Source organism: Equus asinus, chromosome 7 (assembly GCF_041296235.1).
Source record: "Equus asinus isolate D_3611 breed Donkey chromosome 7, EquAss-T2T_v2, whole genome shotgun sequence".
NCBI lineage: Eukaryota > Metazoa > Chordata > Mammalia > Perissodactyla > Equidae > Equus > Equus asinus.
In genome coordinates this window covers 32,459,826-32,479,015 of record NC_091796.1, presented here as the reverse complement: position 1 = coordinate 32,479,015, position 19,190 = coordinate 32,459,826, and the positions used below count along the sequence as shown (strand labels likewise).

The 19,190-nt window shown below is 36.1% G+C and overlaps 1 protein-coding gene across 6 annotated transcripts in view; it reads left to right on the top strand.

Moving 5' to 3' along the window:
* PIK3C3 (phosphatidylinositol 3-kinase catalytic subunit type 3) overlaps window positions 1-19,190 on the top strand; it is a 157,756-nt gene that overhangs the window by 94,428 nt on the left and 44,138 nt on the right. For all 6 annotated transcript variants that reach the window (XM_014850180.3, XM_044774652.2, XM_070513135.1 and 3 more), the window contains 7 exons: window positions 3,405-3,510; window positions 5,073-5,189; window positions 9,465-9,596; window positions 12,978-13,106; window positions 13,761-13,830; window positions 16,166-16,230; window positions 19,079-19,163. In XM_014850180.3, the coding sequence (XP_014705666.2) occupies window positions 3,405-3,510; window positions 5,073-5,189; window positions 9,465-9,596; window positions 12,978-13,106; window positions 13,761-13,830; window positions 16,166-16,230; window positions 19,079-19,163 (704 nt within the window). The remainder of the gene's footprint in view (window positions 1-3,404; window positions 3,511-5,072; window positions 5,190-9,464; window positions 9,597-12,977; window positions 13,107-13,760; window positions 13,831-16,165; window positions 16,231-19,078; window positions 19,164-19,190) is intronic.

The following is a 19,190-nucleotide window of genomic DNA, read 5'->3' as shown; positions in this document are numbered from 1 at the left end:
ACCTAGGTCTTCTAGTCTTGATCTAATTTGTTCTTCACGTTGAAGATGATGCTGTCATCTTTGTTTTAGATGGACTTTCTCTTTGCAGCAGAACTTTGGCTTGAGTGATTTTGAGAGGTGTTTGATACTTGACCTTTATCATGAGCATCAACATATACCCTCAATCACAGGCAATAACTGGGCCATTGTGTTCACTTGGTCAAGGAGACCTGAAGATAGCAATGGAGCCTATATATTGTGGTTATCTGTGTTCTGTATTGCTCATTTGGAAATGAGTTTGCTCTGTAAACACAGGGAAAAGACAATGGATATACTAAAGTGATGGAGACTGTCAAGGACTTTAAAGGTTAGAAGGATATGGATTAGATTTGAATAGGACTGTATTGCCGGTTTTCTAGTTTAGAATCACTGTCTGTCTGACATTCTTAGGTGGTGTCCTGAAATGACCAAATATCCTGGAATGCCATGAATAGGAAATATGAGTTTATTGTAACTCTTCTTAGCTTATTCATCTAGAACAGAGCTATTCAATGAAACTTTCTGCAATGATGGAAATAATCTACAATGCTGCACATATGGCTACTGAGTGCTTGAAATGTGGGTAGTGTGACTGAGAAACTGAATTTTTTAATTTAATTTTAATTAATTTAATTTTAAATAGTCATATGTGTCCGATGGCTCTAGAAAGCTTTCTTGATTCAAGATTCAAGAATACCTTCGTGAATTTTTAGTTTAGAACTCTTCTTGTGAACATGATATGGTCGATATAGTGTCATGGTTCAGTTCCTCATACCACTTTACAGAAAATTCTAGCTTATTCAACTCTGGGAACTTCTAGAACACCTGTTATTATTATGGCAAAGCGTTGCACTGGGAAGTCAGGAGAGGAGAGCTCTTACTTTTATCAACCTTTAAAATATTTCTGTGTATAAGACTATATTGGGTGTGTCAGGGGCTACTGAAAATTTTTGAGATATGGCATCTGGCATCAGTTTCTTTATAACCTATGTCGGGAGCTAGGAGTTTAACATGTGAAACAGTGACAAGCAAGATAACATTATCAGCACAAGTTGTGTGAGAGGCCATGCCTGTTCTAGAAAGTCAAAGAAGGAAGAAATTGTTAGGGTCTGTGAAGACTTCCTGGAAGAGATGGTATGTCATGTGTACTTGAAGGCTGATTGGAATATGGAAAGATGGCGATGGGAACATGTTTCTGGGTGGCAACTGCAACATGAGCAAAAGCAAAATGGGTGCATGTGAGGGTTGCTTTGGGGGGTGACCTGACTGGAGTTTGAATGCATAAATTAGGGTTAGTGGATGTTTGAACCAGAAGTTGGGGCCGTAGAAAGTGTTTTAAAATAGTAGAAAAGAGGGAACCACTGATGTTTTTGTTAATATAGATGGGAGACAATGACAGTAGTTTAAAGAAGAAAAATTCAGGATGATTGCATTGAGCAATAAGGAGTTTCTTTTTTAATAGTTGGAAAGCCAGGTAAGAGGTGTCTGCTGGTTGATTCCAGATAGAGCTGGCTAGTAGTGCAGAACCATCATAAGATGCATTTTTCAGGAAAAAGTCAACAGGCTGTGGGGACTAATTGAGTACAGGTGTTTGAGGGAGGGAGTGTGAGCTGAATTTGACTCTAAATGCAGGGACTACAAATTAAACACAAAGGGCCAATGACAGTTTTAGGTAGGCCTTGTGTTCTCTGGTTTGGCTACAGCCTCAGCTCTTTTTTCTTGTAGTCAAGTGATTCTAACATTGATGTTTCCTACCTGACTTTTGAGAATACTTGAGTTTGTGAACCCTGCTACTTGAGAATTTCCAGCCCAAATACCTGGAATATCGATAGTACTTTCAATGGAGATAGAAAAATAAGTCATTTCGTATGTTCAGTTTTACACATGGTCAGTTAAAAATGACAAAATGACAAACAGTATCTTGAAAGGGGGGTCTGGTGCTTGAAAATTAGGGTGGATAAGTGTGAAAGCAGGCCACATAAGGAAATGCAAAATTAGACCTTAAGTGTGAAAAAAGGGAAGTACGTTCATATTTGAGAATTATCAACATTGAGTAGTCATTAAATTCAGGAGATTGGAGTCATTCATTCAACAGTAATACATTGAGTATTACGAGCTAGGCATGTAAGTGCTGAGGGTATAGTGTGAACAAGACAGGGAAGCTCTCTGCTCTCACGGAGTTTACCTTCTTGATGGCTGAATATACTCTTTCTCAGAAATAGCGTAAAGGCAAATAACAAGTGCTGTGACTTGAGATTTGTGGAACATTATGAGTTAAGGAGGTTGAAGTTTCATGTAGTTTTTAAAGATAAGACAGTGAGAGGAAGCTTAGTAGAACAGAAAGAATTCTGGCCTAGGAGGCCAAAATCCTGGGTTCTGATCTCAGCTCTACTGTCAACTAATTGTGCCACCATGGGCAAGACACGATCTCTCTAAGTTTTGCTTTTGATAAAACAAGCAGATTGGTGTAGATCTGTGTTTTTTAAACTACACATCATGATCCATTGAAATCAATTTAACAGTTCACAATCTAGTATTTCTTATTTAAACAGTAATGAAATAGAACAGAATAGCAAATATAAACATATTGTTCATTGAGTATTGCTATCTGAAACTTTTTTTTCAGTTTTAAGCATTTATATGTACATGTGGTTATGTGTACCAAGTTGTGATATAAAATTTGTTCTTTTCTGTGGCTTGTTCCCATCAGAACAGTTAGAGACACTGGGTTAGATGATCTTTAAGATCTAATCTAGATCATTGTTTATAATTTTGTAATTGTGTAAGTGGTTTAGGTTTAAGAAAATATTTAACTTTCTTTAACTCCCTAAAACCACAATTTTATGGTAGAAAAATTGAAGATTATATGTGGATATTTAAGAAATGGGGAAATTGGATGGGAAAGGAAAAATCAATTAAAAATTTTATTCCTTGTTCAGAAGTATGTTAATAAGAGAAGTAGCTTCAGAGTAGTTTACAGAATGGAAAATCCTTATGTAATATCAAAAGTATTATATTACATAGATTATGAAAATATTCTTGTTCTTGAGTTACTTAGTAGGGACATGAGTATAGATGATTTCTGAAGATGTTAATGCTCAGTGTACCTTGTAAAGTATTAGGAGAAAATGCTTGTTTTGATGTGACAATTTTTAGAAAATCTAGGATCTTGTACAAATTAAGGCATTACTATTATCAATTTACCTTTCATAGATGGTTGTATATGTTGTTCCTTAATTTTCCACTTTAAAAGAGTGATGATAAAATGTGTTTCGTTAATCCCAGTTATTTTCGCAAATGTGAATTAATCTGCTTTAATGGAAGAGTACATTTACAAAATGAATCTGAATTTTATTTCAATTCACATGACTTAACATATATTTTAGGTATGTGATAGTGGAATGTGAAGATCAGGATACTCAGCAGAGAGATCCAAAGACCCATGAGATGTACTTGAATGTAATGAGACGATTCAGCCAAGCATTGCTGAAGGTAACTGGTAGTGGGGTTAGCAAGCACAGTGGCTGGGCCAAATCTGGTCTGTCGCCTGTTTTGGTATGTCTGTGAGCTAAGAATGGTTTTTCTATTTTTAAATGGTTGAAAAAAATCAAAAGAAGAATAATATTTTGTGATATGTGAAATTCAAATTTCAGTTTTCATAAGTAAAATTTTATTGAAACATATTCATCCTCATTTGTTTTTATATTGTTTATGGCCTTTTTTGCCCTGTAATAGGCACTTATACACAGTATTGTAAAAGTACTTATTATGTATGAGATCCATATTTTATGAGTTTGTAATAGGAGTTGAATAGTTGGAATGGAAACTTTATGGCCAACAAGGCCTAAAGTACTTATTGTGGGCCCTTTACAGAAAGTTTGTTGACCCCTGATTTAATGAAATAAACCTATACATGCAACAAAAATACCCAAAGCTTTCCTTTTTCATTTCACTCTCTGTTTTCTGTTTTTCTTATCAAGACTAGGTACATTTCCAGAAATCTGGCAATGGTAATATTCTGGATAATGGTCATATTGCAGATACTTCCTATGTAACTTATATTTTTTGCTTCTTAAACAGTTTCTAGAGATTTGTAAAGCCATTTCTCCCCAGGTATTCTTGTGATTCTTAAAGCAGTGTCGCAGTTCAGCCAGCAGAGGGCGCACGGGCAATGAAAAGAAAACTCACAACGTTAATTTGTGATTTGCTAAAGAAGTGTTTTACTTCATAGCATCTTTTATCTATTTCCTATTCCATGTTCTTAAAAATTTAAATCACATCGTACTGAACTCTTTGAGACTAAACTTAGTTCACAGAGTTCAGAGCTTCTCTACATCAAACCAGTTGGCAAATAAGCAGTTGGTCCTCTGGTCTCATCTCAGGTCTATCACTGACAGCCTTTGCCATCCTGTGAAGAAATTTCAGTTTCTCTGAGCTTAAATTTCCTCATCTTCGAAATGAGCATGATAATATTTGCCCAGCTGCCCTTTGCATAATTGGGAAGATTAAATGATAAGATGTATTTTCCAGTGTTTTATGAACAGGGAATCGCTTCATAAGACTTTATAAGAGGCATTTAGTTTTTATGACTTATATTTTACTAAGCAAGCATGTATTATGTTGCTATTTGAGTAGTTTCCTTTTTTTTAGTAGATTTTTAGTTTCTTGAAGATAATATTGTTTCTGCCATATGCCCAGCACATTTATGAAGACATCATCGGCTTCCAGATAGTAACTAAATCAGTGAGTGAATGCATTTTGGATGAGTGAATTCTATCTTGTTACATGGTTGTATGTGAAAAGAAGTGCTACTTTTAATAGACTGTAGTATTCGCTGAAGGCTCAGATAATTTTCAGCTGTGGAAGAGTTGGTGGGGTTTAACTAAGATAGGTTTCTCATTATCTCTAAATCAAGATAATTAATCTTTTTCAATTTCACTTTATATTGAGGTTTGCAGCTATTAGAGAATAAGTAAAGATCACACATGCTATTGAAGAAACCCTGATCATTATGCTACATAGAACTCATCTCCCGTTCCTTTGAATCCCTTCAGGGTGATAAGTCTGTCAGAGTTATGCGTTCTTTGCTGGCTGCCCAGCAGACGTTTGTAGATCGGCTGGTGCATCTAATGAAGGCAGTACAGCGGGAAAGCGGAAATCGTAAGAAAAAGGTAAACTTCTGGGCCTTGCTTTCTGTTTATGACTCATAATGCCTCAGTGTCATAAGATACTGAGTTTTGGTACTGTCTCTTTGGGCTGATATATTTTATGAAATTCTTATCATGTAACTATAGTAATAGGAACACTTAAAAGTACTTATTATGTATGAGATCCTATTTTATGAGTTTACATATAGTGATTTAGCCCTCACAACACCCTATAAGTTAGGTACTGTTATTATCCCAATTGTAAGGAAGAGCAGGGGTAGAGAGGTTAAGGAATTTGTCCAGTGTCCTCAGCTACTAAGTGTTGGGTTTGGGAATTGTACCCAGGCATTCTGGGTCCATATTTTTATCTATGATGCTTTATTGTGACTCTTATTTTAGAATCTTAGCATCCTAGAATATAATCTATTTGACATGGAAAGGACCTCTAGCGATCATTTGGACTAGAATTCTTCTGACAAATTGAGGGTCCAGAGTGACTTGTCCGAGGTTGCAGAACTAGTTTAGGAACAGCACTGGCTTTGTATCTGTTCTCATGGCTGGTACACTGACCTTTCTCTCAACAGTGAGGCCTCTACTCACAGGCCTCAGATGGGTACCTATCCGTTCTTCATGTCCTTTTTCCTGATTAATAGCTGAAATGATATGAAGGATTCACTTGATATCTTCCCCTTACCCGTCATAGGCAGATCTTTCTTAGTGACCTTTGTAAAACAACACAACCCATTCATCAGACTGTTGCTCTGCAAACTTATGAGAGGAAAGTGGAGAGCAGAGATGGTGAAAAATAGTCAGGAGTCCAAAGGCAGGGGATCAGGTCTAAAGATATGTGCAGGAATGATGTTCACAAGGTTAGGGAGGAGAAAACAGGATGAAGAGAAACACACTTTTATTGAGTTGGTGTTTTCTTTGTTGTTGAGAAGAATCACAAACTATGGTTAAATAACTAAATCCCTACTGCTGTTCCTCCTGGAGCCTCTCTCCCCAGAGGCGCCTGTGTGAGAAGGTGAGATCCCAAATGCCCACCAGCCGAGGGAGTGTGGGTTCCTGTGATGGTCAGTTTGGGGCATATATATGTATTTTTTTCCCCCTTCTCCTTCTCCCCAAAGTCCCCCAGTACACACTTGTACATTCTAGTTGTAGGTCCTTCTAGTTCTGCTATGTGGGATGTGGCTTCAGCATGGCTTGATGAGTAGTGCTGGGTCCATGCCCAGGATCCAAACCAGCAAAACCCTGGGCTGCCAAAATGGAGTGTGCAAACTTAGCCACTCACCCATGGGGTCAGTAGGGTATATATTTAGAGCACAATTTCTGTTTGTGTGACATGCTCGTCTGTTCACCACACATATAAGCTTCTGGCTACACCTCAGTTTTTAGCTATTCTGGAGGATGACTGCCTATTGAAACATCACTTAGAGCCCCACCAAAATAAATTTTATTTTTGCTGCAGAGCCTATATTTTAAGTCAGACAATCCCAAATACAGTCTCAAAATTGGCTAAAAATCTTTTTAGACAATTTTTTATGATATGGTAAAAGACAATTTTATTTACACAGATTTACTAGAAACAAGCCCCAGCACCAAGGAGAAATGCCAAGATGGGTCTCTTCTGTTATTATTTTGTTACTACTAGTAATAATGAAATGGCTACTGCTAATAATTTAAAATCCTGTGTTGCACTTTTCCATCTCTCATAAGGAAGTTGGGAGAGACATTGGTAAGTGCATAGTGTTAGACAGATGGCAAGGTCACCAGTGAGTTATGTGTCAAATGGTTAAAACAAATGATGCTATTGTTGCTATCTTCTTTCTCACATCAACCTCTAGTTTAGGAGAAATTCTGTTAGAAGAGATCTCTGAGTTGAGATATTTGAGTTCTAATAAAAATGTTTTTCATCGAAATTTTTTAAAAATTAAATTAGCTTTCATTTTGCATATTAAATAGTTGCTTTTCATTTTGTGATTCTTTAGGTGACGTTACTCATTTATTTGTTCTTTAAAAATGTATTGCATGCCTACTGTGTGACAAACTGTTTTCTAGATTCTGGACATACAACAGTGAATATAAAAATTCCTGCCCTTTTGGATCTTACCTTCCTGTTGGAGGAGAAAGTAAACAAAATAAATAAGTAAAATATATGGCATGCTAGATATAGTGTTCTACGCTATGGAGAAAAATAAAGCAGGAAAGGGGTGTTGGTTCACAAACTGGCCCCCATATGTGGAGGGCAAAGAGAGACTGAAGAACAAGGCAGGCCACTCCAGATGGGTAGGGGGCAGTTTTAGTAAGCAAGCGATATACTTAGGAGGCTTGTCTTGGGTGACCACAAGATGAGCAGATCTCCGCAACTGTCCACCAACTCTTAAAAGTTTATATAGAGGTCATAACTAGGTACAGTCATGTATGCTGTCCAAATGGTGTCAACGATACAGTGCTCTCTCAAGGCTGCTTCTTTGAAACCAGCTCCCACTGTGGGAATTGGGGGGAAAGTGTGCATTCCAAGTACAGGGGTAGGGATCAGGTGCCTCCTATTGCCCAGGTCCAGTTCTCTGGTCACCTGGTGGTCACATCCTTTTGAAATAGAGAGTGGGAAGGACTGGGTTTGAGTAGTAAGGTAGTGTTTCACTTCTCAATACAATGGTCAGGGAAAGCCTCACTGAGAAGTTGACATTTGGACAAAGACCTGAAGCAGATGAGGGAGCAAGTCATGTGACTATCTAGAGGAGACTATTCCAGCCAGCGGAACAGCAAGTACAGAGGCCCTGGTGTGGGAGCATGTGTGACGTGTTTGAGAATTAGGAAGAAGTCCAATGTATTGGGAGAAGAGGGAGGATGGGGGAGAGTGGTAGGAGATGGGAACAGAGGTGATAAGGCAACCGATGGAGTATATCCTTGTAAGGCATTATGAGGACTTTGAGTGAAACAATGAGCAAGAGTGGAAGCTATTGGACGTTTTAAGCGGAAGACTGACATGACTTTCATCTTAGCAGCAGCACTTGGGTTGTTTTTGATAAGACTGCAAGAGGCAAAGGTTGAAGAAGAGGGGCAGTCAGGAAGCTGTTGCAGTAATCAAGATGAGAAGTGATGGTGGCTGGGACCACAGGGCTTACAGCAGTGGAGGTGTGAGAAGTAGCTCGATTTCTCACCCTTCTCTTATTATCTGCTCTCTGGTTATTTTAATGTTTATTAGCACATCAGCTAGAAATTTGTTGTGATAGGATAACTGGAAATTCAGATTAGTTGACATTAATTCATACTAGTCTAACTGATCGTACATTTGGTGTGGGGTAGATTTACTGATTTTTTGTAAGGGATGTGTAGGAATTCATACCAATTTTCAGTTGACCTTAACTTGAACTTTTCATCATTCGGAAGGAGATTTGGAGTATTACTGAAAGGGAGGAATTTAATTTGGTATCTTGGTGGTCCTTGAAACATACTGTTTTTTTGAACTTCCATCTCATTGATTTAAGAATTCTCTTCTTTGATGTTCTCAGTAGTGTTCTGGTTGAAGTGCTTTATGCTGCTGGGATTCGCAAGTCAGGTTTTCTCCCTTTAAGAACAAGCTCACCTGTTGAATAACTACAAGACTCTCACAGCTTTCAAAGAAAATAGAGTGTTCTTTTGAAATGTAATGGAAGGCCTTGGTCTAAACACTATAAATACTGCTAGATGATGAAGCTGTTTTGCCATGACTGGAATTTCTATTTTGGAAATCATGGCTAAATGCAGTATATATGTGAGCTATAGAAAAAAAAAATTATTTTCCTAGGAAAAGTTTGATCAGACAGAGTCAACGAACAGGAAAAGGTAGGGTCCAAGTTTCCTCCAAGTGAGTTGAGTTTACTTTTTAAACCCAGAACATGTAGTTGAACAGCATAATGAAATTCTCACTTAATATTTGGTCGTGCAAAATTAAGCTTCAAATGAAATTACGAATTTTTTGTGGCTTCAGAAATCCTTTGAAAACACAAATTGAATCTTTAAGTCCAGCTGGAGAGCACTCCCGATTCTCAGCTGCAGCAAGAGAAATGTATTGCCTAACCTTGTGAAAGTCCAGCTTTTCATAGTTAACAGATTGCTCCTTTTAAAGCGTGCTGCTGCTGTTGTCGGGTGGATTAGAAGTGCTTGTCTTTATGTTTACTATCTCCATTATGTTACTTTGCATATTCTTTTATGGTGCTTTGCAAATATTTTAAAGTTAACAGAATCCGTCTTTACCATATGTTTTATAAACCGCTTTTCCCTTTTATCCTAATTCTTTCTAACTTGTTCTCCTAGAATGAGAGACTCCAGGCATTGCTTGGAGACAATGAAAAGATGAACCTGGCAGATGTGGAACTTATCCCGTTGCCTTTAGAACCGCAGGTGAAAATTAGAGGCATAATCCCAGAAACAGCCACATTATTTAAGGTAATTGTGATGGGTTTTTAATGTATATGATTGGAACCCAATTCTTTAAAGCTGGAACAGAGACACTACCTTTGAAAATTATTATGTTGCAAGTAATATTTATAATTTTATGTGATTTAGTAAATACTGGATAAAAAGGTACTTTTTATTTTTCAGTATGTTTTAAGATCTTGTATTACCAATAGGTGTTTTTATATGAAACGTGTAAAATATTTTTATATCTCTGGATTGTTTTTTAATCTTTAATTCTTTGAACTATTTATTAATCAGAGCCACACCTGCTTTCTTCCAAGTAAGCTATTTTTTAAAAAAAATTAAATTGCAGACTTATGTTTTGTATTCACTTCATAAGTTCACATGGTTAGATGAGTCCTGACATTTTTAACATTTCTCAATCTGCTATCTGTTCTTATGCCTTAAATTTTTTCTTATGCTTTCAAATAGTAATTCTTTGTAATCCTTAATAGTTTCTTTTGGCTGGCCACCACTTGGATAGTTAGAAACAGCTGGTGGCAGCTGCCGTCTCTAATTGGGCCACAGGACTGAGCATTACTACCTATGAAGCATCGTTATCTGCCCAGCATCATAATGAAAGTTCTCTGTGTTTTAGGTTTTGTGATTCCAGGGGTGGAGGGCATAAGTTGCATTAGAATATTACTTTGCATCAGATAAGAAAAGACTCATAGAACAACAGCTTAGGTGTATAAAAAAAGACGTGATTATAGTAAGAAATAGTTCAGACTTTTTAAGGACATGATTAAAGGCAACCTATGGCAGTCCAGCTCACACAACTGACACATAAGTTTCATAAAGTGGTACTAAAGTGTACTGCATGTTATGGACTCTGATAGTTTCTATTCTTTTAAAAACTTTTCTGTTGCATTAATTTTTAAATGTTGCTTGAGCCTGTTTAATTGGTTTTAAAACTCAGTGGATTATAACCTTCAATTTGAAAAATACTGGTACAGGAGATAAAATCCAAACATTTCTTAGTTCGTGCTTACAGTCCACTGGAGGCCGAAATATAAAGAGCTACACACAAGATGGTATATATGTAACAACTGATGTTCCTTTGGGCTGGAACTCCCAAAAAAGACCAGCTTCTAATGTTCTCGGTCCCTAAGGACTAATCAAGAGCATTGAACCAAAAAGGTAGTTTTATCACTTTTTTCAAACAGGATGAAAAAAGATATGTAAGATACACAGCAGGAGTTGTAAGAGTAGGGTGTAAGAATGTATATCTATGGGGCTGGCCTGGTGGCATGGTGGTTGGGTTCACACGCTCTGCTTTGGTAGCCTTGGGTTTGCAGGTTTGGATCCTGGGCACAGACCTGCACACCATTTTGGCAAGTTACACTGTGGCGGCATCCCACATACAAAATAGAGAAAGACTGGCACAGATGTTAGCTCAGGGACAGTCTTTCTCACAAAAATAAAAGAAAGAAAAAGAAAAAAAAGGAATGTGTATCTTCCACTATTGTTAGGTGGATTCTGGACCCATTTTTTTCTTAATTATATAATTTTATAATTGTATCTTATACATACAAAGTAGATGGTCAGTAAAATATCATGGGACATCTTATTTGATCCTAATATCCAGTCCTGAGTTTTTTCTTCGAGCCCTTAAGTATTTGGACATTCTTGAAAATTCCGAGTTGGAGTTTAGGATTAATAGTTCTGGGACATTTACTACATAACTCTGCCATAGTAATTCTTAATCATTTTTGGGTCATGAGTGCCTTTGAGAGTGCAAGGAAAGTGATGGATTGATTGTGCACTTTAGAAAGTTACCCATATACTTGCCCATACGCTGAAATTTCTGTACACATTCATGGATTCTTGTCCTTTTATGAACTCCTTAGAGGGAAGAGGTTATGGACCCAGTTTTTTATATTTTTCAAGAGTATTTTGTAGCCCTTGGCTGAAGGGCTGAAGCTAGATCTTCATGGGGGTGAGTCCCTGAAGGTGCTGGGATTAGCGCTGGCATCCTGTGGTCATCATCTGCTTGCTTTAGATTTCAGGTAGAATCTGAATGTCAGAATCAGATCTGAAGCTGAAAGGGGAAATTACAACAAAGATCCTCTTGCCTGTCATTTATCTTTAGGAAGATCACTTCCAGTTATTCTTCTTGAGCTTTTGTGAACTAGGGCACAAGATAATTTATAAGATGTATTTTTGCCTGGGGTGATAAAAGGCCAGTCCAAATTTAAGATAATTTAATGTTCAGAGTGGCAGTCCATAGAGGTTATAAGTTGTAAAAACATATTCTTTATAGCATTTTTGATGCCTTTTTCCCAACATTTTATTGGATAGTTTTCAAATGTACAAGAAAGTTGAAAGAATTTAACAGTAAACAACTGTATACCTACCCCTTTGATTTTGTCATTAAAATTTTTGTTTGCTTTGTGACATAGCTGTTCATCCCTCTCTGTGATACTTTTTGTCCTATTATTTCTCATGGCCTGTACAAATTAAGATTATTATCATTTGTTTTCTTTGTCAGATTCATTTCTTTTCTTTATATTATTATAAAATTTCTCCAAATTTCTGTCTTATATAATTTCTTCTCAGTGATGAACACCAGTAGGGCATCTCTCTCAGGATAGTTTTCTGACCTTTTATCTCCAAATTAGTGGTCTCCAGGTGCTATTCTATGTGATGTTTTGTTTCTTAAGAGAATTTAATTTCATTATTTGTTAATTTAAACATTTACCTAAAGTAAATCCAAGATTTCATCTACTTAAGGGAAGAATTCTGGGGAAAACATATAGTTATTCCAGAGTAAAAGATACAGATATTTGAGATCTCCCTTCGTTTTATAAAAGAGGAATTTGAATCTCAAAGCTGCACAGTCGTCGTGTACTTGCTGTTAGGAACCAGGGCTCTTGACTTTTTATCTGGTACATTTTTATGTGACACTGTGTCACCTCTTTGACTGCAGTGTGTCTCTAATAATAAAATAATAGTGGTGAACGTATGTAGATTGTCTGCTCTGTATCAGGCATGGTGCCAGACTCTTGACTTCTACAATTTCTGATCACTGTAGCAACTCTGCAGCAGAGGTGTTATCTTTATTTTACAGGAGAGGAAACAGGTTAAAGAATATGCACAGAATCATTCAGCTCGTATCTGGCAGAGCTTGGGTTCATGTCCATGACTAACTCCAGAGCTGTGCTCTTTATACCATGTAGTCTTCTCGCTATTAGCCAGCTCACGGTTCCCTCCAAGGTACCCAAGTGCGTCTTGCTGCCAACCCAGCTTGTTTCCTTCAGTCCTGTTTATCTGTTTGTTTACCTGCAGGTCAGCATTTGCTTCTCTACTTAGTAGATCTTCATGCATTAATTTATATCCAAATTTGAAAAGTCTGTTTTTTGTTTCCAGAGTGCTCTTATGCCTGCACAATTATTCTTTAAGACAGAAGATGGAGGCAAATATCCAGTTATATTTAAGCATGGAGATGATTTACGCCAAGATCAACTTATTCTTCAAATCATTTCACTCATGGACAAGGTGAATATAACCTTACGTTAGTGGGGAACATTATTTCATTTTAGAAAACTATGGTTTAATGCATACGTTACGTATGAACATAGAAGTATTTGTAATATTTAGGTACAATCCAGAAAGCTGAGCGATCTCCACTTGACCTTGAACAAGTTTGGTGGTGGTTGTACACTGCAGAATGGCTCTTGTCATGAGTATAAAATGAAAGTGCATGTTCCTTTCTATAAAAACTTTTTTCCCAGTTAAGATCTCTCAATGTTGGATTTAGTCATGTCCTTCCTCTTAGTCAGCTAGATCTTTTTAAAATCTTATCCCTGTCCCTGGCTTTTAAAGGAACATATCTGCCCTCATTTTCTTTTCTCTGAGTTCTAAAATACTTTATGACAAGAAAAAACTGCATAAATGAGTAGCAGGAACCCTGCTGTTCATTGAAAACTACTGACAGTGATTTAGAATAAGAAAAAATTTGGCGTACCATCAAGTAATTGCTTAATAAATTTACTTTGATGATGAAAGTTAAATTAACTAATTAATTTAGTTAAACCTTAATTTAGGTTTACCTCCTAAATCTCTTATATTAAACTGCTGTAATACATGTCTGGAAAATTATTTCATAGCAATCTTTATATTTGGTTAATGCATTTATCTTTTGATCAAAAGCTGCTGCGGAAAGAAAACCTGGATTTGAAGTTGACACCCTATAAAGTATTAGCCACTAGTACAAAACATGGTAAGTTTCTTTTACACCATGATTGTTTATTTCAATGTCCAATGAGTATACTTTTCCTTTTTCAGTTGAAAGTTGTTAAGAATGTTAGACATTGAGTTCATTTGTAGCCCTGAAGATCAGTTGGGCCAGCCTGCCTCCCTGTCTCCCTCCCTCCATTCCTCTCTCATGAAATTATTAAACAGTGTATTTGGAAGAAAAATTAACACCTTTATGATGTATTTTTTTGCATGCAAAACTGGTTGTAATTCACAGTAGTTTCTTACATGGTAATCTGTGTCCTGAATCATCATTTGAGAATTGCTATGATCAAAGTGGCTTTGTACTGTGTCTGCTTATAAAAGCCGCTCAGCAAATGATGTTACCTTATTAATTAATTTTCTATGTAGATCTATAGCGTCTAAGTCTTTTTGAGATTGAATAACCTCTGTAAGTTTGGTGTAAGATTTCATAGGAATGCTCGCCTAATGCCTATTGTGAATTCCATAGTCTTGTTACTGTTAGAGCTTTTTACCCTAAACACTTTGGAGAAACAAAAGTACCTCTTTTAGGTTTCCTGCCCTTCCCCTGGCTGCTCTCAAATCTTTTTGGTGGTTTAATTCCTCTTCTCGTTTTCCTCTTAGAATTATCTTGTTAAAAGTGCACATGGGCTCTTTGACTATCCTATGTACATGATTTATTAGCTTTCGTTTGCTCTTGGGACAAAGACAAAAGCCTTAGCCTGGTCTACAAGTTCTGGCATGGTGTGACATCCCTCCTGCACCTCTCAAGCCTTTTTTGTCTCTCTCCCCTTTGTTTCCTAGGTGTTAGCCACACCAGCCGCCTTCCATTTTCCCAAGTGCTCTTTTAAGCCTTAAGGCCTTCTCATATGCTATGATAGTTATTACCTTTAACATCCTTTCTTCCACACCTTTACCGATTTATGTCCATTATCCTTCAAAACATGGCTCAAATGTCAGATGCCTTCTGATCTCTATTCTGATTTAGGTTTCCTTACACAATTCCCTTTCATTTGTAGAATAAATAAAACTTGCAAGCTTGTATGACTATGAAGGCAGGGTCAAGGTTCTATTTTTTACCTGGAGAAGTTCTTGTTATAATACTAGAAAAACAATAAATATCTCAAGTGAATTAATGCAGACTATTCCGTGTTTGTGATATAGGAATGAATGAGACATTTCTTACTCTAAAGTATGCAATCTCCTAATTTGCATGCAAACAATTATAATGTAAGGCTCACCAAAACCAAATCTTGATAGTTTATGCTCCTGAAATAGTTTCCTTTCTTCAACTGTGATTTTTTTCATAGAGTTGTTATCTTATACACCAGTTGTTTCCCAGACTTCCTGGACTTAGGTTTTCTCCTTCTTGCACTCTTATCCCCTTCTTTTTGGTAGTTTAAGGAATTCTCATACTTTCTTCTCATATCATTTCCAGGAAATGGCAGAAGATGGAATAATAAACGTAGTATAGCTTTAGCATTGGGTGATTGGTATAACACAATTTCAAATTACTTAAAGTGATTTTAAATTTGGAATATTTTTAATTGCTATATGTTATAAAACTACAGAAAGAAGAAATTTTTATGCCAGGTTTAAGAAGCTTAGTCTATTACTTTGTGTTCTTTGTGTACAGTAGTAGAAATTGGCCTAGAGAAGCATGCAGATTAAATCAGCTTATTTTTTTAAAAGCTTCCTTGTAGTTTCTGATGTAAATGCCAGTATAAACTTAATATAGTGTTTACACACCTCTTTAAGTTGTTCAGGTATGCAGTGCATATATTTGTAAATGAAAGTTATTCTTAGCAGAACCTTTATTTTATTGCTTAGCCAAATGTGGGAATTAATAAAAGGAACCTTAACTAACTAAATTGGAGTGGAGAAGGCCTGTAGGGGGAGCTCTCACGCCCTATCATACATCATCAATTACACCAACCTGGAAGAGAGGTAGGTTTGCATCTTGAACAGGAAGTAGAACCACTTTCCTACTGAAGGAAGATTTCTCTCCCTACCCAGCAACAGCCCAGTCAATGAGAAATGCTGCAGCTCAGCCAATGAGAAGCCGTTGTCACCCTGAACTGTTACTTACTCCCAATGGACTTTCATTTAGAACAGCTCCTTCCTACCGCTCCCCACCCCCCACCTTTTTCTCTATAAAAGCAGCTCCCCTCCTTTGTTTTCTGGATTAGCCTCTGGTTTGTCATAGCATGCATGTCCCGAATTGCAATTCTTTTGGCTATTCCTGGATAAAATCATTTCGAGGATAAAATACAGGTGAATTTGCTTTTAGGTTGACATACAGTAGCATTGTTTAATACAGCGGATGTATTTCTGTGTAGGCTTCATGCAGTTCATTCAGTCAGTTCCTGTTGCTGAAGTTCTTGATACAGAAGGAAGCATTCAGGTACAGTATCTATTTTAAAGATTTATACAATTCATAAATATATTTTTGTATGTTGTTATAAAAAGCTTAATCTTTATAAAAAGTATATAGAATTAAAAGTGAAAGGCTCCTTTTATCACCCTTCTTCCTTCAAGTTCTTTTCCTTTTCCCAGAAGTAAATAGTGCTAATAGTTTAAAATTTTTCCATGTCAGTACATAGAAATGCTCGATTCCTTAAACAGTGCCTAGTACATAATAGATCAGGAATTAATTGGTGAACAAGTTAAAAATTTGTTAAATTTTATGGTTATATCCCAAAGTATGAAATCATATAATTTATTTAAGCATTAATGAACATTTTTATTATTTCCAGTTTTTGTTGTTATTCAGAACAGTGCTATAGTGATATTCTTGCTCATGCATGTTTTTCACGATTGTTTTAAGACCCTGTTCCTCCCCCTCTAACCTCATTGCTCTCCTTTAATAAAAGAAAAAGTGAGTCGTTCCCAGGACTAAGCCATTTATACCTTTGGAATTTTTTTACATTTTAAATACACAGATTAGTTCTTATTGCATCTTAATGGTTTATTTTTATCTTTTAAATATAATTTTTCTTTTCCCCTGTATAATAAAAATTTGTGTAAGTCACACACAAAAACTGATATGCCTGAGATGAAATATGATACAGAGACGGGCTTGATAGAGGATGTTTGCTGCAGTGTGTTTTTGTCTTTCCCAGTTTAGAGGGTCCCAGTAATTCAGTGTGGAGTTTAGATTTGCAGAAAAGTGTTTCTCTGATTTCTTGGTAGAGCAAGTAGTTATTGTGGTCTTAGGTTTGGGGTGTAGTTATGTGCGATGGTTAAAAGCTCAGACTCAGAACATCAAACTGCCTAGGGTTGAAGTTTGGCTATGCAGCTTTCTAGCTATGTAACCTTAAGTGACTGCTTCACACTTTGTGCAGAAAAGAGTTAAGAGCCGGCCTGAGGCTACTGTCTTGAGAAAGGCCTGCTTACAAGTTTAGCCTTTGGCTGGTGTCTGGGAACTTGGCTTTCAGTGTTTTCCCTCTGTTCCCTAACTGAGAATGTGGTTCACTGTGCCTATACGGCACAAATGATGTGATTTATAGCCAACAACCTGCTTTCTTTTTAGAATTTTGATAGTTGCCAGACAGAGGGTGCCTATGTGAGTTCCTGCTGGGCTTCCCCTGGACAGAAACATTGTACCATATTACTCCTTTTTTTTTTTTTTTTTTCTTGCTGTTGGAGAAAAGTAGTAAGTATGCTTAATGTATCCCTCACAGAAGAAAGCAAGGAGGTTTGTGCCAGGATTCTCTAGACTTTGCCTATGTATTTTTCCCATGATGATCCTGTTGTGTATCCTTTCACTGTAATAAACCTTAGTTGTAGTACAACTATATGTCGAGTCTGTGACTCCATCTAGCAAATTAAACCTCAGTTTTTGCATCTGCAATATTTGGGTAGTAATTAATAGTACCTAGCTCTAGGATTGTTCTGAAGATGATATGAAATATATATAGAGTTTTAACATAGATTCTAACTAAAATAATTATTTAATAAAGTTACCAATTATTATGCTACTCTGCGTAATTAAGATTTTGTAAAATAAAGACAACAGCAGTTTGTATACTGATTCTTGGTTCCATGTCATTTGTGTCAGTAGTTAGCAGGGTCACAGGTTATTCTCATCTTCAACTTGAGTAGATAGTAATTAAAAACTGTTTTCCAAAATAGTTTCACCTCTTGTGTTTCTTATTGCTACACATCTTGGCCTAATCTTGGTATTGTCAGACTTTTAAATTTTATTTTATTGTGGTTTTACTTTGTATTTCCCTGATTACCCACAAGGTTGAGCATTTAAAAGGATATGGATAGGCCATTTATTTCTGCAAAGTACTTGTTCACATACTTTGCCTGTTTTCCCATTGGGTTGTTTATGTTTTTCTTATTGATTTATAGGAGTTCTTTATATATAGATTTATATATCTATCTATCTATATAGATAGATAGATATATATAATAAATATATTATTTAGACATATATTTATTATATTTATGTTATACAGATATATTAAATATATTTAGATATAGATCCTTTGTCTAACTTATAAGGTATTCATAGAAGCTAGAAATATAGGGTAAACTTATTTTTTTAACAGTGCATTATTGTATTTTCAAATAATATACTCTATGTGTTTTTCTTTAACATCTAAATGTAGGGGAATAGATCCAGTTTGTAATCTTAAAAAAGTAAATAAATATTTTCCTCCATTGTTTCCAGACTCTTTGGACACTCCAGTGTATTGCCCCCTTAATTCTTTTGTTCAGTCATTATCTTTCTCATATTTATCAATTTCTACTGAATTCTGAGAATTCTTAGCACTTGTATTGTAATTATTTAAAAATTTGGGGCACAATTTTATTGAGCGTGCTAATGGTGACAGGATTTCAGTAGGTATGCTTACAAGGTGATTTTAAAAACTCTGTTTATTTTCAGGGGAATGTGTGATACAAAAAGACCCACTCATGTTTACTTTCAGGAGAAAGATGAAATAAAGTGATGTATTAAGTATAGAGATATAGCAGTAAATTTATTTTATTTTATATTTTCCCTATGGTATAGAAATGGCAGCATATATATATATATTGTATGTGTATATATATATATACATAGTCTGTAAGCATAGTAATAAGACTGATTACTGAGGAGTAGGCTTCCTAAAATCCACAATTTATAATTATTGACTAAGTCTTTAGAGCAGACACTTCTTGGTCATTATTTACAATTTTGAAATGCTTAATTTATTTAAAGATTATATTGAATTTATAAACATGTAATAATATCTTTTCAGAACTTTTTTAGAAAATATGCACCAAGTGAGAATGGGCCAAATGGGATCAGTGCTGAGGTTATGGACACTTACGTTAAAAGCTGTGGTAAGTTTTTCAAGCTGTTACTTTCCA